The sequence below is a fragment of the Plutella xylostella genome, chromosome 7 (assembly GCF_932276165.1).
Source record: "Plutella xylostella chromosome 7, ilPluXylo3.1, whole genome shotgun sequence".
NCBI classification, from domain to species: Eukaryota; Metazoa; Arthropoda; class Insecta; order Lepidoptera; family Plutellidae; genus Plutella; species Plutella xylostella.
The window spans coordinates 4598984-4625205 of NC_063987.1; the positions used below are offsets into that span (position 1 = coordinate 4598984).

The window sequence follows — 26222 nt, forward strand, 5'->3', positions numbered from 1 at the left end:
CTAGTTTACGAGACAAAACACATAATAATATTGCATCCCAATACTTTACATTAGATTCCTGATTTTTTAATGCCGCTAACTCCTGCCTTACAGTGGCTATAAATTCCCTGAGGTTGCAGGCAGTAGATTTGGTTAACGGCTTTAGATCTAAAAGACGACCTATGTGCTCATTTATGATCCTCTGTTTGTTGTTGTATCGGTTGTTCAGTAGTTCCAATGCAACATTGTAGCTATCCCCAGTTATAGGTAGGTTTTTAATCAAGTTTAGAGGTTCCTCCTGAAGGAAGGAACGCAAATAATAAAACTTCTGTACTGTGTCTAAGGACTTATCATTATCAATCATAGATGTAAACAATGTTATGAAAGGTGTGTAGTCACCAAACTTACCATTGAAGCTACCAATGTTTATAGCAGGTAATTTCGTTCTTTGGCTGCATTGGGCTGTTGTGTTGTAAGCTGTTGGCTCTTGTAGGTTTCCAGAATTTAATGTCGTTAATGTCTGATTGAAACATGTCAAGGTTTGATAGTATGTTTCCTCCACTAGCACTATATTTTCATCGTCATTTGGATTTAAATACAACAAATCCTGATTGAGCTCTTCGTATTCACTAAAGGCCTCGGTTAACCTTTGCTTTTTGACGAGCAATTCGTCTTTGGAGCATGACGACAAGTTTTGCTTTGAAAATGTAGCCAATCTTGTTAGCGTGATTAATTAACAAGAGAGTTTAGAATCGCTGAGTTGCTCTGAATTGGACACAAAGGATGTCTGAGGGCGTCAGAGACATGCAATACAATACTTTACCCTATTTGATATGTCTCCTAGAGCCACAGTGGTGCCATAGAAGCGCGGGTTGTGGTGGAGTGGAGTGGTGCGTAATAATATCGGGACTACGCAGCTTGCCCCCTCTAAACCAGAGACTTTTTTATAATTACCTAACCTTTTTTGTACAGTCTACTCTGAGGTCTACCGTCATAGTGCTGTCATATTTATTAATTAATCAATGAGAATTTGTAAATAAATAAATGTTGTTGATTTTCGCCATAGGTATTTGGTTTCTAATCCTGTACGCGGCTGATAAACTTATTTGAAATAATGGCAGCGGAAGCGGATGAGGACGATGTAAGTACAATATTATAGTTCATTCACTTCTACATATAGCAGATAGGTAAGTACCTACCAATTTAACATTACTTAACTGTAATTTAACATTTTCTACAATAACTCAATGTAGTTGGGTCACAGAGACAAATGTGGGTAGGTCAGAAGGGCTAGCACGGGACCTATTGAAGACGTGACAAAAGTTCTCTGTCACCCTCGCTCTTGAGGCTGCGCGATATGAGTGAAGTGAGCGCGATGCAAATCTTATGTCATGATCATGGATTTCTACTTGCATGGTCATGATTCACGTCTTATATGCGCCCCGTGCTACTAGCCTAGGGGTAGGTACTTAGTTGCATAATAATGACAAGGCACACAGTCCTCCACTCTTGAATACCACCTACTGAGTACGGTCAGCTGCATAAGTATCTATACACTTATGTACCTTGTCAAACTGACGAACCATCAATGTATTCAGGCGGTTTCAGATTGACAAGGTACAAAAGTGTATAGGTACTTATGCAGCTGACTGTACCTACTTACTTTTACATTCGTTTATCTCTCAGGAGCTGACCTTCAACGTGGAGGAAGTCCAGAAGGTGGTCAGAGACAACATAGAGCTGGTGCTCGGCGGCAACGCGTACAGCCACTCGCGCTCGCCGCAGTGGATCGCGCTCATCACGGACAAGACCCTCGCCAGGATCAACAAGATGCAGAAACCTTTCAAGTACATTGGTATGTAATGCTAACAACAGCTAACATCAGTAAAGTGGAATCTTTGTAAAACCTCCCTACCATAGATAATGTAGGTGAGGTAAGTAGTTACTACGAATGACTCTCAGAATGACTAAATCAGCTGGCAGCTGCAAAACTGTTCATCGCGAAACTTCTGGGATTCCTGAGTACCGATCGTGTGTGTGCTTCAGTTTATCTGGAGAATAATAACATCCTCCCCTTTTAACTGTCGTTCTATTTGTTTCCAGTGCGTATAACAATAACTCAGAAGAATGGCGCGGGGCTGCACACGGCAGCGGCGTACTACTGGGACACGGCCACGGACGGATCCTGCACGGTGCGCTGGGAGAACAAGTTCATGTACTGCATCGTCAACGTGTGGGCCATGGCTTTGCAAATATGACGAGGTATTATCCTGCATGGAGGTTGCAATGTCTACTTCCGGTTTGTGAGATTTTGTTTTTGTTAGGTTGCCTCGCTTGTTTTGCTTGTGTACAAAAAGTGTTTCTTACTTTAGTGTGACCAGTATTTTTTATTAGCAAGGATTATGGATAGATTAAAAACAACATCTAAAGCATATTTTAGTATTTTTATTATTTTTGGTAAAATTTACCACAATACAAAATAATGATAGAAATAAATAAAGTAATAAAATGTATAGACAGGTCATAGAACTATGCATTGTAAAAATTGGTGCTTTAAAAGCAATCAATATAATTTATAATAACATTAGGCAAAATGGCATTGTGTACATTAGAAATAAAAGCATTACTTTTAACACAGAAAATAATATCAAGAGCAGAGGTTTACACTAAAATATATTTGATTATCACTTGGTGATGTTTTGGTCTTTTACAAGAATAGACTAATAAAATGCACGGATATACCGGAGCACGCATTTTGTTCACAAACCTAATAAAACCACCCTCCCTCTTCATAACACACATTCACGGAATAAAAGAGACTTCATAATGCCATGTCATAGGGATGAAAAAATCTAAGAAATAGTTGAAAATGGAAATAGGAAAATAATTTCAAGTTAATCTTATTTCATTTAAAAAATACAAATTAAAAATATGTATAAACTGTTATTTTTTAAAAGCAGAAGTTAAGGTTAATATATGTGATCTTCTTACATCCTGTTGGTTCACTCTGCTAATAAAAAAATCTGTATAATTACTAAAATTGTAACGTAATAGGTAATTAAAATAATCTGTATGTACTTTTATTATTATCATAATGTCGATGCAAGTTATAACTTGAATGTATTGAAACGTACACAAAATAACAACCTCTGTTTACAAACTGATGGCTAACGTTGATAAATTTTGTATATGGCCATATTATTATCTTACATAAATGGTACCAGGTTTCTATTACAAAAATCCATATAATATTTATGTATGAATAATGATTGTAAAATTATTGTAGACAGATAATACTTGATTGCATTGTTATATAAAATTTATCTAATATACTGCCATAATGATATCTTGTAATGTAAAATGTTAATTAAAATTCTAGCTGTCAGACATTTTCACATACAAATTTCGAAAACACTAAATAATCGGGTCTATTCGTTTTCATCTAGATATATCTATATTGGGTCACATTGAATTATTATTTCTTTACCACGTCTGTTGCGCAGTTATGCACTATCTCTAACGAATTAATTTAACTATGGCATCCGATCTGTAACTAATTTAATTATCTTTAATTGTGAATAAAAACACAACTAACTGAGAAGTTGTTTTTTTTTTCTTATGTGATGAGAGTTATGTGATGCCTATAAATTCTGTTCAGTCTATAAATGCTTACGAAACATATTATAATTGTGTAAAAATAAAATTAATAGCTGTCTTAACTTGTCGTGTCTAAAAACCCAAACTGTGCTGATTAATATTTAAAGCTGACATTAATGTGCATTTCATGTTATACTTATCTTGCCACAACAATGGGGAAGAAAACTGCATAAATATGGCAACACCAGCAAGTGTGTGTCTAGCCGTGGACTGGCCAATCAGAAAGTTCATTTTTCCAAATCTCTTTATGATCAACCAACCACATTACAAGGCATATCCATTAGTGGCGCCATCTACAACTCGCTTAGCATTTTCTTCTCCATTGCTGCAACGGGGCCGCTCAAACACTGAATAACTTAAATATGTACACGGGGTGATACTGCTCTTCAACATACAATCTATTCTATGACTTAACATTTTTATTATTATTATGACAGATAATTCCTCTTATTTACAATTTGATTTCACTATACAATACTCGTTTAATCACTAAATAAAAGTAACATTGTACTCGAAATATTCCTACTCATTTCATGTACTAACTGATTACACTAGTTACCTTCCTATTTACACGTCCGCTTTAATCGAGACTGAACAACTAGTAAAAAGATAAAATAAAAAACAAATATACAGTAACTGTACTCGTAGCCAAGAAGGACTCAAGACTTATCACATCAAGCAAGTGTCCACTTTGGGCGCACCTCTTAAGCCGTTCGCGAACGCGTTAACATGATTTACAAAACTAAACAAATTATGTACACGGAACCTATCACAACATAATTCTTAAGTAAGGGCTCAACTAATGATACAAAAATCCAACATCACTTAAACACTGGGTAGATTCATGAAAGAGATCATAACAAGATTCAAAGATAACTTGAAACAATAACTCGGGCCACAACGCCGCCCGGCCGGTAAACAACAAGATATGTGAATTGACTTATTGTCTTATATACATACAAAATTGTGCTCAACCCAGTATTTTATACAACACACTTCCCCGCACTCAAATTCTAACGATTCACACTTAGAATTCTTAGGAGATCCATCGATATAACTCCCCATCACTCCGTTTACTAAAATAATTGTTCCAAATATTAAGTCTAATTTCAGTAATGTACTTTCAGTTATTATGCTATTTTAACGCATTAACTATAACGTGTCCATGGTTTCACTTCACTTTAGTCCGACATCGAGAGTCGTCCTTAGTTCGGGAAAGTTCAAATTCCTTTCATCCAAGATTAATTGACAAATCAAATTCACTCTTACCCCTTTCAGTTAAGGTACTTGCGGCACTTCTTGGCCCCGCAGGTGCAGGGTATTTTGACCTCTTCGAAGGGGAACTTGTAGTCGTAAGTAAGTTCCTCGCCTATTGTGATTCGCCGCAGGGCGAAGATCAGGATGTGTTTGTGTCCGTGGATGTCCACCACGCGGGAGTAGCAGTTCGGCTGCGAATAAAAAAAAAACACATATTAGCACATCAAATAAATCGGTTAATATCATACAGAATAATAGTTATGTATCAATGGGGATGCAGGTGTCTGTAAATATGTTATAGACCGAAGACAGCACAGTGATCTCTACAAGGAGGCTGCGATTTCCATATCTGCTGTACACGTCCGTAGCAAACATGTTACATTACACACACTTGGGAACTCAGCGACTTCCTTACGCTGATTGGCTAATCCTTTAGCTTTTTGTAGCGCGCCTCGCGCAGTCCGGGGGTCACTCTATACGACTAAAAACGAAGTTTCGGAGCGCCGCTTCACGAGCCTCGAATCTATCATGTTGTATTAAACGTGCCGATTACACGACAACTCTCCTTCGTTGGGTTTTCGTCAGTAAAGATAGAGTAACCCTCCTGTGTAGCGATTACAAGATTTTAGAACCTCCGTTAACGTTGCGTATCGTCAACTGTCACTGTCAAAATGTAACAAAAAGTTAGTTCCAAAAGTGACTACGTTGGCGCTGTTCTTTTCCATATGTTTGTGTAGTATTGTACAACGCTACCGTATTGCCACGTTAGCCTGTGATAGGGGCTCTGAAGTAGAGATACTCACGTCACACGAGTGGTTGATGAACCTGGCCGCGTTGCCCTTGAGCGTCGCGTCCACCACGAGCTGGTCGCCTCACGCTGTCTGCTAAAGACACTGTCTACGCTACGCTAACCCTACGCTACAGATGTACAGATACTCACGTCACACGAGTGGTTGATGAACCTGGCCGCGTTGCCCTTGAGCGTCGCGTCGACCACGAGCTGGTCGTCAATACGGAACATGTAGCAGCCCGCGCCTCGCCGAGCCTCGTAGCGAGCTTCGCGCTGGTCCGCCAGCACTGCTCGGATGACTTCGCCCGCGTACTCGATTACCATGTCGCCTGGAATAGAGGGGTTGTTTGGGTTGGTTGGTTGTACAGACGTTTTGGACAAGAAGGCCTGAATTCGATTTCTGTCAGTCAATAGTTTAAGATCATGATAACATAAAGGGTAGAGCACATTGACCCTAACATTGGATCGACTTTAGCGATGCTCAGCCTTTAAATCTGGTATAGAAGACCAAGGAAACGTGTATTGTTTCCTTGGTCTTCTATACCAGATAAGTACCTATCCTAACTAATCCTAATCCTAACTATCCTAACTAATATTATAAATGCGAAAGTAACTGTGTCTGTCTGTCTGTCTGTTATTCTTTCACGCCAAAACTACTGAACGGATTTGAATGAAATTTGGTCTAGACCCTGGGAAAGAACATAGGCTACTTTTTATCCCGGAATTCCCACGGGAAAACTTTTTAAGCCCAAGCGAAGCGCGCGGTAACAGCTAGTAATTTCTATAAAATCTAACCACCCTAATTCATAGACAAGTTATAGGACGTTTTAGCTATTGAACTGTTTTTACCCTCTCTGTCAAAGAACAATTGGTTATAAGTTAAAGAGGGGCAAAACAGTTAAATAGCTTTAATGTGCTATAACTTTTCTATGAATAAGGGGGTTAGTTCAAACTTATTCCACTAGTCACAATAATAACAGCATACCTTCTTCAATATCCCTCTTGCAGAACAGTCCGCGACCGTGTATGTGCGAGCGGTACACGCCGACGGCCGCGCGCGATGTCTCCTTCAGATGGCGGAACCGCATGGCTAGTGGCAGCGTCGCTAGGCGTCTGAAAAGTGAATTTTAGGTTTATGACTGTGCTGTTTGTCATTTCAAATTTTGCTAGTCAATTATTTTGCGGGCATCGTTTTTGTTTTTGGGGATTTTAGTTCTTGCATCTGGCTCACTTGCATCGGACCATTCTTTATAAATATATTTATAATTATGGTGATTGATGATACAACTTATCATTAGAATGAGATATATAGCTATAAGATACTTTTTATCCAGGCAGCAGTAATTTAAGTTTGCAGAAAAAAATTAAAAAGCTAGTCAGCTATTAACTCTGTTTCGAAATGCCTAGCTAATTATAATCGTGAACTTCTATTCTATCTATCTATAGATAGATAGAAAACTCGTATAACTCAATTGGGGTACAAACGGCGGTCTTATCACTTAAAGCGGTCTTAGGTAGACAACCTGTATGTCATAGAAATCTATATTTACCTAGAAACCATAGTCTCCCCGCCGTCCTGCCCCGGCGGCGGCGGTTCCTCTCTAAACGGCGAGGCCATCCAGCTGAACATGTCCAGGTTGGGCTTCTGTCTGACCGGGCCGAGGCGAGCCGCGCCCCACACGCTCTCCTTGAACCCTTCGCTGAGGTCAAGGTCGTTGTCCCAGCTGTACAGCTCGCGACCTTGCTTGGCCTTGTACTTTGAGCAGCGGCTTGCCTGAGGATGAGGTTAGATGGTTAGTTTTGGTAGTACTTCTATAAGTATCTATAAGTATAGTTTTATAGGAAAGTGAGAATTCAAATTTAAAACACATTATGAAGATATAAAATAATGAAAAGGAGTTCTATTGGCCTACATCTGTAAATAATATAAATCAATAATAATTATATAGTATTACAGCTTACAGAATAAATAATGAAACTTACCCCGGGCAATTGTTCGACGAGATATCTCAATCCGTTGTTGTTAAGTCCAATTAGATGAGCGCCAGATAGACTAGTGGCCAGGTTGTACTGTATGGGCTGCAAACCTGACACCTTCCTCGCATTCTGGACGGCATCCACCACCTTCCCCCAGAGATCTGTTAGCGAACTCGATGAGTATGTAAACCCATCTTCAGAGGTAACTTCGTAGATCAACTTGGGACCATCGTCCTTCGGCGGGTCGGGTGTTTGTTTTGGTTTGTCTGAATGGGTTGATTTGATGTTCTCTTGGCCTTTAGCTTTGCTCTGTTTCTTAGTGGCTACGGCCTCTGTTTCGCTCTTTTTGTCTCCTAGAGGACGCTTCATTACTTTGGTAGTAGCTGCAGGCACTTTAGTAGGCACTGGAGCCTTATTGGTGTCTTTCACTGTTAGGACTTTAGGTGGTTGCACGTCAATCATTTCTGCGTCTAATGACGGTAATGAAGACATTTTAGGCGCAGCCGGTGTAGGCACGACGGCTACTGAAGTTGATTCTTGGACTGCTGACGCTGTGCTGGTATTGGCTTGATTTGAAGCAGTTGACAGTTGAGTGGCTCTTGTAACATCGCGCTCTTCTTTCTCACGCTTGATCCTTTCGAGCTCCATCATCCTCTTCGACTCCTCGATAGCCTTCTCCAAATCACTGTCAATGGTTTCGTCCTTCATGGTCAGGTCTGGCATGTCATGGCTCACAGGCCTGGGCCTCGCCACGGCAGCTGGTGTTTTAGGAGCAGCAGAAGTATTTGTAGCAGTCTTGCTTTGCCCATCTCTGTGGAGCGGCAGAACTCTATTCATAGGCCTCTTCGACATCGGGTTGACGACGTTCGTTGGTATCCCTGACTGCTGCGTCGGCGGCGCCTTTGGTAAGCTTATGCTCGAAGTGCTTTGCGTCTGCAAGCTAATAGTGCTGTTTTGCTGCACCGGAATACATATCATGTTGTTGTTGGCATTCTGATTCGGCACTATGCTAGTGCTGGCTTGCAACGGGAAGTTGATGTCGGTGGAGGCTTTTGAAGCGATCTTTGGGTCGACCAGGTTGTTTTGCACTGTGATGTTTACAGTATTGTTGCTGGAGTTGACATTGATGTTCATGGGGGCACTGTTCGGTATCGCCTGGAACGGGACATTTATCATGGTGCTGCTGTTCTCGCTCTTCTGTTGGAAGGTCAGGGGCTCGGTCGGCATGCCCGGAACATTGGTGTTGTTGTTGGTGACAACACGGATGTTGTGTTGTTGGGGCATTTGTTGAGGCATTTGTTGGGGCATTTGCTGGGGCATATGCTGAGGAATGTTACTCTCCAAATTAGCGTTATTCATCCGGCCTCGCTCAGGCAAGTTGATCACTCTGTTGTTTTGTGCATTCATAGGCATGAAACCCTGCATTTGGTTGTTGACTGAAATCGAATGGTTTTGCTTATCGTTAGTGACGATATTCACTTTAGCACAGTCGTTGTTAGGCAGCGTTTGCATAGGGCCAATGTTGGTGTTGGCTGGTGGCCCCATGATATTCTTGCCTCTGCACGCTTCCTGTCCGAATTTCGGTTGTTCGTTGACACTGATGTTTGCTCTATTAATTTGGGGATCCATGTTGGTGATCTGATTCTGGGTTGTGTTCGAATTCATGCTACAGCTGCTGATGTTAATTTGAGTGTTGTTGGGCACCTGAGGGCCGATCATTTGGCTCTGGTTGTTACTACCATGTGGTTGTGGATTATTCATCATCATATGATTATTTGTGGGTGGCATCAGGTTGTTGACTCCATGATCTGAGGAGTTGTTACACGCCATCAGCATCTCATGGCTGGTCATACCGGATTGGTTGCCGCCGTAGATCCCGCTGTTATTGACATTGCCCATCATAATATTACTGTTCATGTTTGAATTGTTAACGTTCATTCCATGCATCATATTCCCGGGAGGCATATTCAGGTTGCTGTTGCCGCTAGCGCACATTTCAAATGACGACTGGTTGCTCGTGAACTGAGAGGAATTGTTCGAGCAACTTCCACTGCACGATGACGGCTGCATTTCGTTCTTGATATCGGGAATGTTGGGCACATGCATCATCGGCTGATGGGTCTGGTTACCGATTTGCATTGAGTTGCTCATATTGCTGTGCATGTTCATATTATTCATAGCGTTCATATTGTTCATTTGGTGTTGCATGTGCGGCGGGTGATCCATAGCTCGGTTGCCCTGCATTTGGCTCATGGGGTTTATGTTTTGCATCGACATAGAGTTGTCGTGTCGGCCGTGCAAGTTCGGTATATTCGGCGTCATTGCTCCAGAGTTCTCCATTTGACTCCCCATGCCCATATTAGGAGTAGATCCCGACATGTGATGCATGTGCATATTGCTCTCCATCTGACGGTTATGTATTTGGTTTGGCATATGCTGGTGAATTCCCATCAAATTACTGTCCATGTGTTGGCGGTTGTTCTGTATTTGCATCACATTAGGCATCTGGTGTTGATGGTGGTGACCTACATTGTCCATCTGCCTGTTTGATTGTATTTGCATCTGCTGGTTCACATGTAAGTTGTTATCAATCTGTTGCCGGTTCGTATTATTCATGTGGTGATTCATCTGTGAGACGCTGTGCACTATTTGATTATGCATGTTGTCCATTGATCTGTTTGAATGCATTTGGTGGCTCATATTGTTGATTGAGTGGCCTTGCATATTGTCCATCATCATACGGTTATTCTGCATATTATTCATGTTCGACATGGATTGTTGAATATGCATGTGGTTGAGGTCACTCTGAGAGCGATTTAGATTGTGGTTATTGCCCATATTATGCATATTCATTGATTGGTTCATGAGGTGAGTATTGTCTGGAGTTGACCGATTTGATGCCATGTTGACTTGGTTGTGTGTTTGCTGATTATTCATATCGTGGAAGGATCTGTTGGATGCGGCTTGATTCATCAGATTGTTCTGTTGCATTTGCGAACTATTGTCTAGCTGGCGATTGTGTTGTATTTGCCCACTCATTATATGTATCTGGTTGGTCGAATGGTGGCTGTTTTCGTGGGACATCATTTGGTTGTTTCCGTGAGATACATTCATAGAGTTGTGAGAAGAATTTGATACATCATGTTGTTGGTTGCTGCAGGATGGCGATTGTTGGGTGTTGGCTTCACTGACGCTAATATTCACTCTGTTGTTCGATTCCTGACACGACATATTTCCACTGGGAGCAGAGTTTTGCATCTGGATTCCATGAGACGAGTTGTTTTGGGTCGATATTGAACACATCTGATTCTGATTGTTGGGAACAGAAATAGTGTTTTGGTTGTTTTGCGACGGAGGTCGCATCATGTTGTGGGGCACGATGTTGATAGAGGGAGAGTTGTTGCTGGCCATTTGACAACTGTTAAGCTTATGTATATTCATCTGATTGTTGATGGCTTCCATGTGCTTGTTGTCGTTGTTTCCGATGTTCTGGAATGTCTTCTCATTTTGTGCGTGTTGTTGTGAGTGCGACGCCATAATTTCTTGAGAGAAATTAAGATGGCCCCCTTCAGCTTTAGAAAGAGCGTTGATTTTGCTCAGTTTAATAGCCGTTTCAGCGTCAAAGCTTGTGCTCATTACAGATGAGGATGGCTGGTAGATGTTGCCAGCTGTTATTTGGATGACGTTATTGGTGGATGTGTGAGTAGTTGAGTGATGGCTCACGTGGCTGGACTCAAACTGATGCATGTGGTTGTTGCTCGGCATTGAAGTGTTGATGCCACTAATCGTCATCTGGTTCATCTTTTCAGGTTCATTGTGGGAATGTTGCCTACCCATGTTGCTCTGAATGTTCATTGACGAATTATTCATGGAACAACTCGTCTTTATCGAGTTCTGCAACTCCAGAGTCTTGTTGTTGTCGATGTTCGACACACTGATGGGAGTGCTGATTTGTCGCCACGGTGTAGGTGACTTTAGACTCTGTGCCACGTTTATAGTCGGCATGGAGTTTGAATTGTCTTGCAAGTTGCCGCCAATTTCTATTACGTGAGAGTTCTCCATCTTTGCGTTACCCATATTCTTATTCATCGATGGGGCGATTGAACTCGACACAATCGGCTGCGATAGCGGTATCGATTGCAGCGAGAAAGACACGGAATTGGGAATAGACTGTGAGATCGCCATGACGGGTTGTCCAGTTGAAGATATAAGCGTAACATTTGGAGACATGGATACGAAGTTTGGCTTCGACATGTTGATCTTTCCCATATTCTGTGGAGTGCTCGATAGCGTCATTGTGTGGATTTGCGACGTTATGGGATTCATATTCGACCTTCCAGTGATGATGGTACCTTGCTGAGACCCGACAGCGATAGACGCTGGGCTCATTTGTAGTACTTTCGGCGCTTGTCTGTTAGAGTTGCCCTTGTCTGGCAGTGGTTGTAGAGTCAAATTAGGTATTGGTGTCTTCATGTTCTTCATAGTTTGCGGAGACGTTTGAACGGTTTGTGCTGTGACCACATTAGGTGTCGAAGAATTAACTTGTTCACCAACATTATTAACGACTACATAGCCCGTTGGAACTTCCACTATCGGTTCTATCTTACTTGCTTGGAAGACTTGCGTTGTTGTGGCTGAGAAGCTACTGTTTTGAGCTAGCACTCCTTGCATAGCTGTCGACACAAACTGTTGTGAAGACATCACAGTGTTCTGAACGATGGTCTCTAAGCCGTAGTACACAGGTTGCGTTGTTGTCAAGTACATACAGCCATTCGGATCTGTTACCATTTCTAGGGTTGGCGTCGATTGAAGTAGCACTTGGTCGTTACAGAACTGTGGCAGTAAAGTACCTTGAGGTAAGATGGTAGCTCCTTGTGATGTTAATTGATTAGGCAGTATAGTTGTTTGTCCGCTGTTCATGCCACTTTGGGGCACAGCAACTGTAGTTTGCAAGGTGTTGTTTGGTAGTAGAGTTGCTTGAGAAGTCAAGTTTCCAGAGGTAAGTCCTTGTAACGTTCCCTGCGGTATGATAGTGGTACCATTCTGGGTGTGTATCGCTTGTGGGAGGATCGTGTGGCCGTTGGGTCCTTGAGATAAGATTCCTTGTTGGATTGTGCCTTGAGGTAGAATAGTCCCTTGTTGCAACGTCTGCGGTAGAAGACCAACATTTCCTTGTTGAAGTAATACAGGGATTCCCCCACTCGGTACAGCCACTAAGCCGCCATTCTCTGTCTGTTGTATCTGGAATGTCTGAGGGACCATTCCGCCTTGTGTTATGAACTGAGTCGGTCCAGTTTTGAAGTCCCCTTGAGGTCCAATAGTGGCTATGTATTGCATATTCTGATTCTGCTGCTGTGATAACGCTTCGACGTAAGCTGACATTAGATTCTGGTTGGCTACAGGCTGTACTATAATGGATGGTTGTCCAGTCTGGTTGTTTGTCTGCAGTTGTATAACAGTGTTTCCAGCTCCCAAAGGCTGGTTGATGGTTGTGAATGTCTTTTCTAATTTCGAGTGTCGTTTTATGGTTGTAGGTTTAGGCATAGGCCTGCCTCTGCCTCTATTAGCCGCCTGGAATATCGGCTTGGGTTGAACCGGTGTTGGTTGTTTCTTTGGAGATTTCTGTGGATTTCCAGGGATAAGTATCTGTTGTTTATGGTGCGCGTTAGGCGATGAGAGCCTTTGGGTCGTCATTGCTGGCACCACTATAGTGTTCCCTTGAATGTTGGGCCGGATCATTGGTTGGATGTTTTGAATTATTGAAGCGTTGTTCATACCCTGAAGTGAGTTTACCGGCAGTTGGATAGACGACGCGCTTGCCATGTTCGGGAAATTTGTCACTTGGCTCTTTCCTTGTAGCATGTTGATGTTGCCTTGTTGGTTGGTCGGTATTGTCAGCACTTGGTTAGAATTTGATGTTATAACTTGGATGCCACCAGCTTGAGAGAGGAACTGGGCCATATCACTGCCTTGAAGTTGTTGCAAATTGTTACCATTTCCGGGTTTCACACAAATGTTGTACGGCAAAACTCCTTGTTGGGTTATAATCTGTGGAGCCATCATCTTTTGGTTTCCAGCTGCAGAAGTTTTAGGCATAAGCATTTGCGGCGTGACAACTATTTGGGGAGACGACAGGACTTGTTGGTTCGCCGATACTTGCACGTTAGTTTTACTCTGGTCGAAGATGACTGTGCCTGACTTCATTTGTTCTGTAATAGTCATTGTCATTTCGTTTGAAGGGCCTGGAGAAGGCGTTTCTACAATGGTTCCATTGATGGTTATCTGGCGAGTGTTTATAGAGGTTCTCCTAGCTGATATGCCTTCAGCTTTCACTGTGTTTTCCGAGCCACTGACTACGCCAGCGTGTATGATCATGGGCTGGGCGAAAGCGCCTTGGAACGCGTTCTGAAGCGTCGTCAAAGTTCTGTTTTCAGGAGACTTCGGGTTTTCACTCTCGCTTTCACTCGTCGACATCATGTCGCACGAAGGCACGTGTCTATCGTACGACTCTTTATTTCTGTAAGTGCACTGGCATCGGTCACACCGGACTGGTTGTTCCATGTGGTTGTTACCGGAATTGTCATCTAACGGCCTCATGACCAGCTCTGGCTGACCACTTAGGGAATTACCAGCAATAGTGACGGTGTAAGTACTTTCGCTACCGCTGGCTCTGTACAGAAACTGGTTGGTTTGGTTTCTCTGGTCATTCTGATGGTCATCAGCGCCATCTAGTTGTTGTATCGGTGAGAAGTCTTCGTTTTCTCTGGGACTACTGGGTCGAGAGCTGCAAGTACTTTCCGACCCTGACCAATCAGCGGCGCCGTCCAACTGAGATATCGGACTACACTGGATCTTTGTATAGAAGTCAATAACATCAGTGTAGTAGCCTTCAGTCTTGTCGGATTTCTCCTCTGTAGTTTCCGAATCCTTTTCCTTAGGCGATGTGGTTCTGTAGTTCAAGCCAGAAGTGTGGGGAGCTTCATCACAGATGGCGGTAGTGCTAGTAGTCTCTTCTTTAGGTTTCTTTTCAACTGTTGGGGCTTCTTTGGCCGTCTCCAATGGGCTTTCAAGTAGAGGCGTTCGTTGTACGGGGCTGAGTTTGCCAGTGACAGTTGATGTTCGCCCCATTTTGCATCGTTTGATCGTTGACGATAGCAGGCTGGAGTCGAACTTGTTATTCCATGTCAGACTGCTGGATCGTTGCTGACCACGACCAGTTGTTAACGTTTTCAGATTGTGATTCTGTAACAACATTTCCGACTTGCTTCTTTTCAGCTCCTTACTTCCTGACTCAAGTCTTGCGTTTAGAAGCTCGTCAATGAAGTCAGTTGTAGATCTAGAGTCACCCCTTTCGCTCTTATCATCAGACTGACTCATGACTCCGTATAGTTCATTTTTCATTACATCCATCGTGACAAGGTCTTCATAGGACATAAGTTTGGGGAATATATCCTGCATAGAAATTCCATCCAATAGGTCATGGTTTAGGTCTTCAAATATAGCGTCTTTTAGTTCTGGAGGTAGTAAATCGGCCGTATTTTGCGGTTCTTCTTCGTCTTGCTCTTGCTTACACACGTTGTCTAATAAGAAGTCTACTACTTGCTTTACAGCTAAGTCTTCTAATGTTACAGAGTTGCCGAATTTCTTTGGGGATTTGTCGTTTTTGAATAGCATGGCGGCTGTTCCAGCCCCTGTCTCGATGCTCTCATGCCACGCTCCTATCTCCGCCATCACTCGCTCGACCACTTGAGGGTGCTTCGTGTGGTCTACAGTTATGTTGACACCAAAGTCGAAACCTGGCAATGGCTCTGATAGTATAAGCTTTGTCCTTATCGTGTATCTCACAACTTTAGCTGGCTTTTTGCTGGACCAAAACAGCCGTGTGCAGGAGAAATCAACAGGCATCAAGAACTCTTCATAATCTGACACAGACGGCACTATCTTTCCGAGACTTTGCACCGTTAGTGATCCGAGCAGAAATTGTACTTTGCTTATCTCGCTGTATCTCTTCTTTTTCTTGTCGAGTTCGACGTACACTGGCCTTGTTAGTTCGAAGTCTGCGTCTTTTTGTAATTGCTTCTTTGGGATGTCTTTTCCGTGGGGTGGACAGAAGACTCTCTTGTCGTCCATGAAAGCGCATTCTTGCTTCCTCGCGCATGCGTAATGATACGTCTCACTGCAGTTCTTGGCACAGCAGCCGACACTAGCACCTTTCATTTCACACGCGGCACATTTGATCATCTTCCCTCTCGATATAGCTGAGTGGACGTTTTGTAAGGACCCGTCGATCTCTTCAAACACTTCGGCTGACCAGAGAGCGCAGTTTGCGTGGATCCAGTCATTTTGGCCGCAGTATAGCAACCGCCCTTCCATCGCTGGACTGGCGTCACCCGTCACTTTGCACAGAACGCATATTCTAGAATCCACAGGGTAGAACTCTATCAAGTCTTCTACTACTTTCTGCTCCTCAACTTCCAACTTCGGAACTATTTGATCCACCGGTTTTTCAAGTATCTGTGCTGTGTTGCCAGGTTTGGTTTCCGTCATTTCTTGGTCTTTCAAGGACTCTGTGTCGTCGTGTTCTCCTTCCACTTCTAAGTTCGGTTGTAAGCAGTTGTTCTCGCAGTCGAACCACGGGAATGTTTCTGAGAACACATTCTTGTAAATCGACCTCAAGTCTACGTTCGACGTCCTTTGTATTACTTCTTTCATGTCGTGGTTGAAGTCTTTTAGCGATACATATTCGTCGCTGTTTACTCGTTTCTTGATGTCCAGTAACGATGGTGATAGTATTCTGTTAGGATCATCCATGTTTGCGTCTAGCCTCGCTACTAGCGGACTTAGTTCTTGCTCGCTTCTCTCTGGAGAAACAATCTTCATAGGTTCGTCATCATCAGAAATAGCGTCGTATTTGTCATCATGTACGGTCGTCGGCAACATCGAGGCATTTTCCTTCTCAGGAGGATTATTCTCGTGCACCTCAACACATGGAGCGTCAAATTCTGTTTTGGTTCCGTACAGTCCTGTTGAGAAGCATATCTCTTTGTTCTGCATCAGGGGCTCCTGTAGGTTGACGACTTTGTGCGACGGGTGCGGCATGTCTGCCTTCTCCATCTGAACATCACTCAAAAGCGAGTTGCAATGCCATATTTTGGCCGAATCCTCTGTTTTCTGCACATTAGCCCGTCTGCCTCTCGAATTATTTCTATACACTTTCGTCTCTGTCGTGTTCTTCAACGTATCCGTATCATCAAAGTGTAGTTTCCTAATCGCCTGCGGCGACATAAGTCTGAAGGGTTTGTTCGGGACGGGCGTGTTTTTGTGCGGGGTGAGTTTGAGTAGTGCGCAGGCCTTTTTGTTCTTGGCTAGTAGTTTCAGCAGGTGCAGAAGTCTTCCCTTGAGGTGGTCAGTGAGCATCTTCCGCCAGGGCGGGTCGTGGGGCATGCACTGGCGACAGATGTACTCGATGGAGGGAGGGAGGGCTGATAACAGCTGGTATCCCTCTCCGGAGAGACCCTCGCAGCTGGCGTGCACCCATCGTGAGCACCAGCCGCATTCCATCATCTGGAATAGGATTAGGTATGGTAATCAAGTTAAGGTAGGTTGAGATTGTGATTTATAAGTAATATGTTATATGACTCAAAAAAATATTATAATAAAGATATTTGATACTATAAAATTAATAATTTGTCATACATGTAGAGCTGGGATTCTAAAAGCAATGTCTGTATTATATGATTAGGAGAAATTTACCATGGGTCTTAGCTCTTCTAAATGTAACTTTTCAGTAATTTAGTGCGGCTTGCACAACAAAGTTAATCAAAATGAAATATAAAATATGATCTATGATGACATATATCCTGTCAGAGCAAGAGATCATAATTATATTATACACAAACGATTTAATTATGATTAACTTTGTTGTGCAAGCCGCACTTAATCTAGAAATTTAGCATTTATTTAAAATAGCTACAGTAGTTCCAATCCTCACCTTGCTATCGAAGTCGTTGTCCCTATAGCAGGCCTGGCACAGCGGGCAGTAGTTGCCCTTCTGGCGCAGCTTGAAGCAGGAGCTGCAGAAGGGGAGGCTGCCCACAAACTTGGTGACCCGCCCGCTGTCGCACGACTTGCATTTGAGGCATGAGCCGCATATCTGGTGGACAAAGTAAGGTTTATTGAGGTTTTATATTCATGGTAGTGCACCTATAGCTACAGTGTAATTTATAAGTATTTCCCTGCTGAATACTGTATATGTATAACATGTAAGGCCTAAATTTTAAGTGAGTGCGAGTGAAATTTAACATCCTTGTTTTGATAATCCAATAAGGGCCAGTTTTTTGATCCCTAGTTAACTCAACCATTGGTCAAAAATGGCTACCATTAGTTAAAAACGTTAAAAACTTAAAAACCATCAAAATTCCTATGCAGCTGTCATGTTTGACAAGTGACTTGACTAATGGTTAAAGATGACCACGGATCAAAAGCTCGGCCTAAGCCACTCAGACATTATCTTAGCCACTTGGATTAGTTTTCAGTGGCTGACGGCCGAGGTTGTGCCGGATGTATTTACAAACATACCTACATCACTTGCGGTGGCTCTTTACATGCACCTTATGACTCGTACCGCTGCTCCGTGCACCAACTATGATAGGTGATGACCACAGTTACACTACTACTCTCATACAGTACATACCTTAGGCCAATCGCTCCACTGTCCGCTAGGCGCCGCCGGCAGACACTTATCATGGTAATGCCGCGCACACACTCTGCACCGCGCCCGCGCCGCGCCGCGCCCGCAGCCCGCGCACGCCACGTACCGGCTATGATACCACAGTTACACTACTAGGTACTATTATATATTATAGAGCGTACCTTATGCCAGTCGCTCCACTGTCCGCTATATAGGCGGCCCTTATGACCACGTAAGAAGAAACAGATGCCATCAATGATGCTTTATCCACTGGCTGCTCCGCGCACCCCCTGTCATACCACGTCCTACTAATGCTACTCTTATATAGTGCGTACCTTAGGCCAATCGCTCCACTGCCCGCTAGGCGCCGCCGGCAGACACTTATCGTGGTAATGCCTTGCACACACTCTGCACCGCGCCCGCGCCGCGCCGCGCCCGCAGCCCGCGCACGCCACGCACCGCGCGCACGCCCAGCCCGCGCCGCCCGCCGGCTGGTCGAGGCACCAGCTGTGGTACCACTCGCAGCAGGAGTAGCAGTTTAGCATCTGTGGGGGGAGGGTGGAAATTTATTGAAAGGGGACAAAATACACTCATTCTTGTAGTCAATGATTTCTAACTTAGGAACAATAAAAAAAAAGTTATATAACTAATAAAAAGTACCGGCAACATGCACATAGGGATTTAATTACGCGACCGTTTTCATGTAACATATGTATGTACAACCCTGTATATTCTGTTAGGAGACAAATCCAGCTTGCCTCCACATGTTAAAAAGACCACTGTATTGTTACCTATGAACGGTAAAAGAATCATGTATTCATTACCACATAAGTTAGTAATAATTATAAGCAGATGGTGGTGCTTCTCTGGACAACCCTATGCTCAAGAGGGCAGAAACATAACCTAGCTACATATACCTAATGTTTACAAATACATAAGAATCATAATCCGGCTCGAAGGACAATGAAAAGGCTTGGTAGCCTCTGTTGCCTAGGATAGCTGGTAGTAGACGCAATGTTTATTGGAATAAAAAGAAAGGTTGTTAACTAAGAAGGTTGGTGACACCTAATAGAGCAATTAGACAACTGAACACAATCATACTCACTTTTTCCTGGCCAGCACTGCCGCACAGGAAGCACAGCCGTGCCACGGGGAAGGGCGCCGAGCCAATCAGGCCGAAGCCCGACGAGCACACCTCGTCCGGGTCGTAGCTCTCCCAGAAGTCCACGCAGATGAGCTCCGCGCGGTTCTGGTCGCACTTCTGGATGCGGCCGCGGCCCTGGAGGTATAAAATATACGATAAATTTATGGATATTTTGCATAATTAATAATAATAATATGTGGGGACATCTCACACACGGCCATCCGACCCCAAGCTTGGCAGAGCCTGTAATACGGGTATAGGATAGCTATTATTATACAGATATATAAATTTAAGGATATTTTGGATAGAAAGTGTGAGGAATAGCAAATATAAATATGGAGAGGTCAATTATTAAAAAAATGGGTTAGTTACTGTAGCGTTCTTATGGTTTCGACGATGTAAAGTACAGGTTATTATTATTATAATATATATGATATGATATGATATATATGGCCGCCTATTGTGCTTATTGTTACTTTGAAATGTAATATATGTTGTTATCAATAAAATCATATTGTATTGTACCTATACAGTTATAAATCTTTCTGCGATACTTACAGTAGAGTTGGTGATGTTGCTGAGAGGCTTCATAACCGTCTTCCTAGGCACTAGCTCCATGACAGTTTCATCCTCGCTCGACTCGCCTTTACCGACCACTTTCGGCAACGCATCCACTTTACGTTTCTTAGCTTCAGTCGTCTCCTCAACATCCTTGCTAACCGCCACTTCAGGAACTATCTGAGGCGGCTTGTTCTCTTCCATTTCTGTATCACAGCTTATTGTCTCATCCGGTATGATGCTATCCTTGTCTATTGCGACAGAATCGTCATCTGATTTGTCCTTATCCTTGTCAGGGAATGTTGCTATTGGCTGGCCGAGGACTATCGACGCACTTCGACAGACGTGCTTGACTCTTGGACCTTTGAGCTCCACTTTCTGTCTCTTTGGATCCTCGACTTGTTTCGCGTCTTTGGATTCCGTCTTATCTTTCTTCCTAACTTTTACTCTTTGTAGCCTGCGTTTTCTATTCAGGCTGAACTCTTCGTTAGTTTCGTCTGGCGTTGTTGTTACTTCTTTCTTGGGTTTTTCCTGAAATAAGAGAAAAATATTATAAATTTTACTAAGAATTAAATTTCAGATAATTTTGCTAACACTCCAACTTAAACCGTTTCATTATAAGTTAGATTTTAATACAGTAATCATCTATGGATTAAAAAGAATCATACCTCTTTCTCAGCCACTACAGTCGCTTCAACCTTCACGGGTTCAGGCTCGGGCTTCTTGCCAGTCTTCACAGCAAATGGTTTGCCTTCAGCCTCACCCGTTAGTGCGCCAAACATTGGCTGACCAGTCAGGGCAGTACTGGCCCCTAGCCTCAAGGGGTTCACTTGGGATAGGGGGCTAGTAGGCTTGGCCGATGCTCTCATATATGGAGGCAGCATAGCAGTGAGGCCTGTTCGGATAGTGGCGGGTACTTGGAAGGCTTTGAGGCACTTTTGGAGCCAACACGCGGGGCAGCGCGACTTGTTGGCGCATCGCTTGAACTTCCATTGTTGCGAGCGCACGATTGGAGGCACGTGGCAGTTGCCTGGAATACAGAGATTTGGGTTTAAGTGAGTGTTCAAAATATTATGGTGATATCGTTAATGTTACGTAGTTTGGTCATGCAGGAAGAATTAACATTATAGTGAAGACTTCTATGAAATTTGATGATGATTCTTTGGGACACTTAAGCTACATGAAGAACGAAGGGTTTTAGAATACTTATGTATTTTAGAATACTTATGTATTTTAGGATTCTTATGTGTCATGCGGACTCAATGAATACTACATGAATTAACAACGGATACATAGAAAATTAAGCAAAAATATGAAGGGATTACCTACTTTACAATTATTATGTAAGTACCTAATAGTCAAAGGCTTGCCATACAATACTTTATATGGCGCTGAAATCTAATCTAATAACTACATGAGATGAAGGTGAATTGGATCCAATATCGTCACATGGTCGGGTTCTCTACATGATTCAATACTCACTAAACTGTAGACTAGCCCAATCAGCTGCACAGAAATTGTATATTACCTCTTTAGATAACTTCATAACTGTGTTTAACTAGCAAGCATATCTATTCTAATCATTACTTTCCTACTAAATTAATTTAAATAGTCGTCTGAGGATTAAGCTGCTTTTTCGGTATGTCATGGGCATGGGTGAAGAGCTGATTTACTTGTCTCTCTATAGGCGAGGAGATATATCTTAAACACGAAACCCACATTGGGAATTTGGAGACTGGAATGTGCTACTTTTTTTCCCAGAAATCCCTGAAGAAATTATTTTATGGCTATCCTACTCTGATAACTACTATCAAACAAGCTAACGTGTGTATTTTAGCAAGCCACCAGCAACCCAAAAACAAAACACCATCAAAATTACCTTCTCTCTTCAAACAGTGCATCACAATCGGTCCAGAGGTCTGCGCAATCTTCTCCTTCTTGATCATCTTGGAGATGAACTTGCGGCACGACTCGCACGAGTAGATGCCGAACTTGCGCGCTTGCTTCACGAACTTGTAGAAGCGAACTGCGCCGCACACGCCACATGTTACTGGGATGTTGGGGTTTGGTGCTGGAATGTGAATAGGTGTGGGTTAATACTTTGGGTTTGTGTGTGGAGTGGGGCAAGTTGATTGTATTTTGTACTATTACAGATATCACATGCAAGTCTACAAGTTAAAGTTATAGCTCTTGGAAACATCTGGAATAATTTTGTAGCTGATAAAATTATACATACATAACAGAACATAATAATACCAGCTATGGCTCAATACAACAGCTTATGTGTTTCCATATTATTTACAGAAACTCTGACCACAAATAGTCCAGAAATATGCATGAATCTGACATGAGAGATCACTGTATTATTTTCAGTAGAGACCACAACTTATAATATGAATAGAGGAAAAAATGACAAAATGATACTTACAAGAGCAAGTAGGAGTAAATGTAGAGAAGGGTCCATCAGCTCCCGTCACCAGCGGCGCGGGTGGATTCAGCTGCAGCCGAGCCTCCCGAATGATGACTTTTCCGCTGAGCAGCTGCGAGGCTGGAGCCTTCTCCCGCTCAGGGCTGGGCGGAGGTTTCTCTTCCTCCTCCCCGCTCCCCGCTGCACTATCACTGTCCCAACTCTCCTCTGACTCGGACCCACTACTTGTGCTGCTAGTGCTACTAGCATCAGATATGTCCATCAGCTTCCGTAAAGCGTGCCCGGCCCGTTCATCCTTGTGAGATTCCACTGTCTTAACCTTCTCCAGACCTTCCACATTTGAATTCTCATCTTGGGAGTATTCGGGCTCCTTTTCATAGTTTGAAAAGAGTTTGCGGGATCCGCTAAGACCAGAGAAGGAGTTGGTGGTTTTGTCTTTGAACAGACTTGAGGCCAATATCTTTTCTCTGAGCTTGTCATTGTCAAGCTTCTCTGCTTCCTCCTCCTCTGGAGCATCGTCATCTTGGTGGAGGTTGTTGAATACTACTTTCTTTAATTTTGGCTTTTTAAGTAGCTTGCCAGCGCCTATACTGCTGGATGTTATGATTGTTTGGTCCTCTCCATCTATAAACTTCTTGTTTGGTTTTATAACTCTTGAGGAGTGGGCGCTCCTCACAGGTAACACAAACTTATTTGAGCTGTCCCTCTCAATGGGAGATGCATTTCGAGGAGGCGGAGACAGGCACCGACCCTCGCTATACTGAGAGAACTTATTTACTGGTTTTGAAAGAGGATTTAGATTCTTTCTTAGGTATCCCTCTTGGTGGTCAAATGAAGATTTAGAACTAAGATCTGTCAGTTTAGCCGGCTTCAGGATACTACTGAATGTTGAATATTCAGTTTGTTTGAGAGCAGATTTCTTTTTAATAATTGGCTGAAGGGGCGCTTGATTCTTTGACGGTAGCTTCTTCAGGGGTAAGAAAGTATCTTCACAGCTCTCAACAGTTCCAAAGGTAACTGTTTTCTTCACTGGTTTAGGTTTTTCAGGTTTCCCGGGCTCCATTTTGTTTTGAGATCGAGTTCTCACAGGGGATTTAGAGGAATTTGTGGTCTCGCTATTATTGCTATCTGGAACTTCCGCAGTATTGCTCACTGGTTCATCATTTACAGTCTCTTTGCTACCATTTGTTTCTGTTTCCTTATTACTTTCTTTCTTTTCTTCTTCCTGAAAATGTTATGTAGAGCTTTTAGCATAAGTAAAATAAAATTATAACCTTAAAATTCATCTACTTAGATTTTTAAAGAGAACAACATCAAATTAAACTAAAACGAAATGATTATATGTAGAATGTTCTGTTTTAGTTAAATGAATTTCATTTGTTTTAGTTAAATTTAATGTTAACCTTCATGTATTTATGACAAGATGGTCAATGTTGTCAGACTCTACATAGATGCAGGGTCACTACAGATAGAGTAAACATAAGCTATTTTGATTGAATAGAGATCACATTTGAATGCAAAACCTTCAAATTATTGAAATGTAGAGCTACTAATAACAAGTAGCTACTTAAATCAATAATTCAATTTGCTCAAGGACACCATTTGTCAGTGATGTATTGTGGCTTCTTGTCAACATGTAACCAGCAGATCCATTGTTGTGGACATGTTTCTACAGTTTAGCAGCTCAAACATTGCATTTTAGTGGCTCATAAACATTCAGGCACCCTCGGAGGAGAGTTTATTAGCAAAACAATGGTGATCTCTTTGTTGACAGGACACCAAAATGTCAAAGTTTCACTGTTGTAGAGACACTTGGGGCTGTTTACATGGATGCATTAGGTGCAGAGTTATTACGTAAACACAACATTTCCGCGTATACACTGGTAATTTTACGTAACGGAGCCACAAAGGGCACAAACAGTGTCCGCGTGAGGATTACCTCTTTCTCCCCCGCGCCTGCTGCGGGCGCGGGCGCCTGCCCGTCCGCAGCTGCCTCATTGTAAACGACACCCGATAGTACACTAATACGCTTTCTGTTCTGGAATTTGAGCGGCTTCCCAGGGAATCTCGACCTTCCCATTTTGTTAGAGACGTAAACTATGGAGAGTCAGTGCGCCCCGAGCGGCCCCGAGCCGAGTGGCGCGCATGCCCGTCGCCGCGCGCACGCTCGCAACGCCATTCCACGCATTTATGCAATGTGTACTACTAATTGCGACGCAGTTCTCATCACATGTAGCTGCCCAACTAAATACACATCGCACCCTTCACATTATCACTCAAACGATCACTTTGCACTCTTTTTGCGAAAAGAGGACATCATCCGTCATGTTAATGGTCGTTAACGCCGAGCCGTAACGCTTCCATACAACACGGGCACACTGGTGTTTGTTAGCACTAAAACAAAAGAGAATGTCCTCATAATTCCACAACACCACGCTACGGGCGGCGGGAACGCGTTTTCTTTCACTATTGGAGGTTGTCGAATACGGATTTATTGAAATGAATCGGCCGTAATTTGACAAAGATGGCTGTACACGGTGCGTTAACAATAGTAGCTCGAGTGATTAACGAGACGAGAGACGGCGCGCGAGGCCGCGGTGTGAACGACACCTGGCTCTCGGGGGCCAGTTATGGATTTTGAACCAATCGCAACGTTAATTCGGACCGGTATGAAAACAAACATGTCGCTTGCTCACTCCCCGCGCACTCGAGACGCCTCATTCACTGCTCTATCAATAAAATTATTGAATTCTTTTCTTCTGTTGTGCGCGTCAACTACAGCAGCGGGCGATTTTGAAACGTGTTTGTTGAGCACACTAAGCTGATAGCCGTAGTTAGCTATTTATCAATGCAAAAATATTCAAAATTTTATGACATTAGGTTAGATTAACGTTAAATTACAATTATGGAATCATTTAATCAAACTGTAAATATCTATGTACACAATACAATCTAAATAACTTATTCTAAACTTAAGAAAAATTATGACTAAAGGTACCTAGCCTAACTATAAACAATTAACTAACGCTAGCAGTTATCGTAACATCGTGATTAACGTCTAGTTAATTAACGCCGCATTATTCCTGTCAAGTGCAAATTAAAATCATATCATAGACAATAAAACTGTTTATTTATTTTTTTAGCTTGCTTTACTTTCGGCCAGGGGTTTTTTTAAAATAAAAAGTCTGGTATTCGTCATGATAGACTTTGATATAACTAATTTCCAGAGGAAAAACATAGTTACTTTATATCCTTGAAGAGTTTTTACTACTTAAGTATCTAATATCTACGCTTAACTAAATGTTAAGTAGGTAGACATTGAATTAACTGTAGTTACAATCTTTTATGATGGTGTAAGTACTTATTTATATCTATAGGTGCTATTTCCTAAACTGCTTAACAATGTATGGATTTAGTACTACATAAATAATGGTTAACTTAGTAAGTACCTGCCTATCGTATGTGTTCCTCCGACTAATAGTTATCATTATGAGCATACCGACATCATTGGTAGAGGTATGTTCACTACATTTTTGTATAGAATGTATGTTACCTATATCTACGTATAGTACCTATCTACTCAATCGCACCCTTCGTAGCTCTACCTACGCTACTACGGCTCTACACGAACCCCAAAACTCTACCGGTCGATGATGCGTAAAGGGCGGAGAAGGGATGCCAAGGGAAGAGGTGTTTGAACCCTTCATACATAAAGTTAACATCGTAATTTTACGAAAGAAGT

At 42.6% G+C, this 26222-nt stretch overlaps 2 protein-coding genes across 2 annotated transcripts; one reads left to right on the plus strand and one right to left on the minus strand.

Moving 5' to 3' along the window:
• Positions 1-970: 970 nt before the first annotated feature.
• On the plus strand, positions 971-3577 carry LOC105383382 (dynein light chain Tctex-type 1). The gene is made up of 3 exons (XM_011553420.3): positions 971-1120; positions 1666-1834; positions 2083-3577. The coding sequence occupies exons 1-3, from the start codon at positions 1094-1096 to the stop codon at positions 2235-2237; spliced, it is 351 nt and encodes a 116-aa protein (XP_011551722.2). The 5' UTR covers positions 971-1093; the 3' UTR covers positions 2238-3577.
• Positions 2405-24584, minus strand: LOC105383381 (histone-lysine N-methyltransferase trithorax). Its single transcript, XM_011553418.3, has 13 exons — positions 24420-24584; positions 22481-23705; positions 21932-22123; positions 20721-21082; positions 20053-20583; positions 19456-19629; positions 18686-18895; positions 17652-17813; positions 7667-17224; positions 7234-7457; positions 6669-6796; positions 5834-6012; positions 2405-5084 (listed from the first exon to the last, which is right to left on the minus strand). Exons 1-13 carry the CDS (start codon positions 24558-24560, stop codon positions 4911-4913), a joined length of 13260 nt encoding a protein of 4419 aa, XP_011551720.3. The 5' UTR covers positions 24561-24584; the 3' UTR covers positions 2405-4910.
• Positions 24585-26222: the final 1638 nt, after the last annotated feature.

What these genes read in the sequence shown, in the direction of transcription:
- LOC105383381 (XM_011553418.3), bottom strand. Translation starts at nt 24,560, where the DNA reads ATGGGAAGGTCGAGATTCCCTGGGAAGCCGCTCAAATTCCAGAACAGA. An exon ending in CTGTAGTGGCTGAGAAAGAG is followed by an intron (nt 20,584 to 20,720) that starts GTATGATTCTTT and finishes CTCTTATTTCAG; the next exon opens with GAAAAACCCAAGAAAGAAGT. An exon ending in CAAGAGGGATATTGAAGAAG is followed by an intron (nt 6,013 to 6,668) that starts GTATGCTGTTAT and finishes CCTCTATTCCAG; the next exon opens with GCGACATGGTAATCGAGTAC.
- LOC105383382 (XM_011553420.3), top strand. Translation starts at nt 1,094, where the DNA reads ATGGCAGCGGAAGCGGATGAGGACGAT. An exon ending in CGGAAGCGGATGAGGACGAT is followed by an intron (nt 1,121 to 1,665) that starts GTAAGTACAATA and finishes TTTATCTCTCAG; the next exon opens with GAGCTGACCTTCAACGTGGA. An exon ending in GAAACCTTTCAAGTACATTG is followed by an intron (nt 1,835 to 2,082) that starts GTATGTAATGCT and finishes ATTTGTTTCCAG; the next exon opens with TGCGTATAACAATAACTCAG.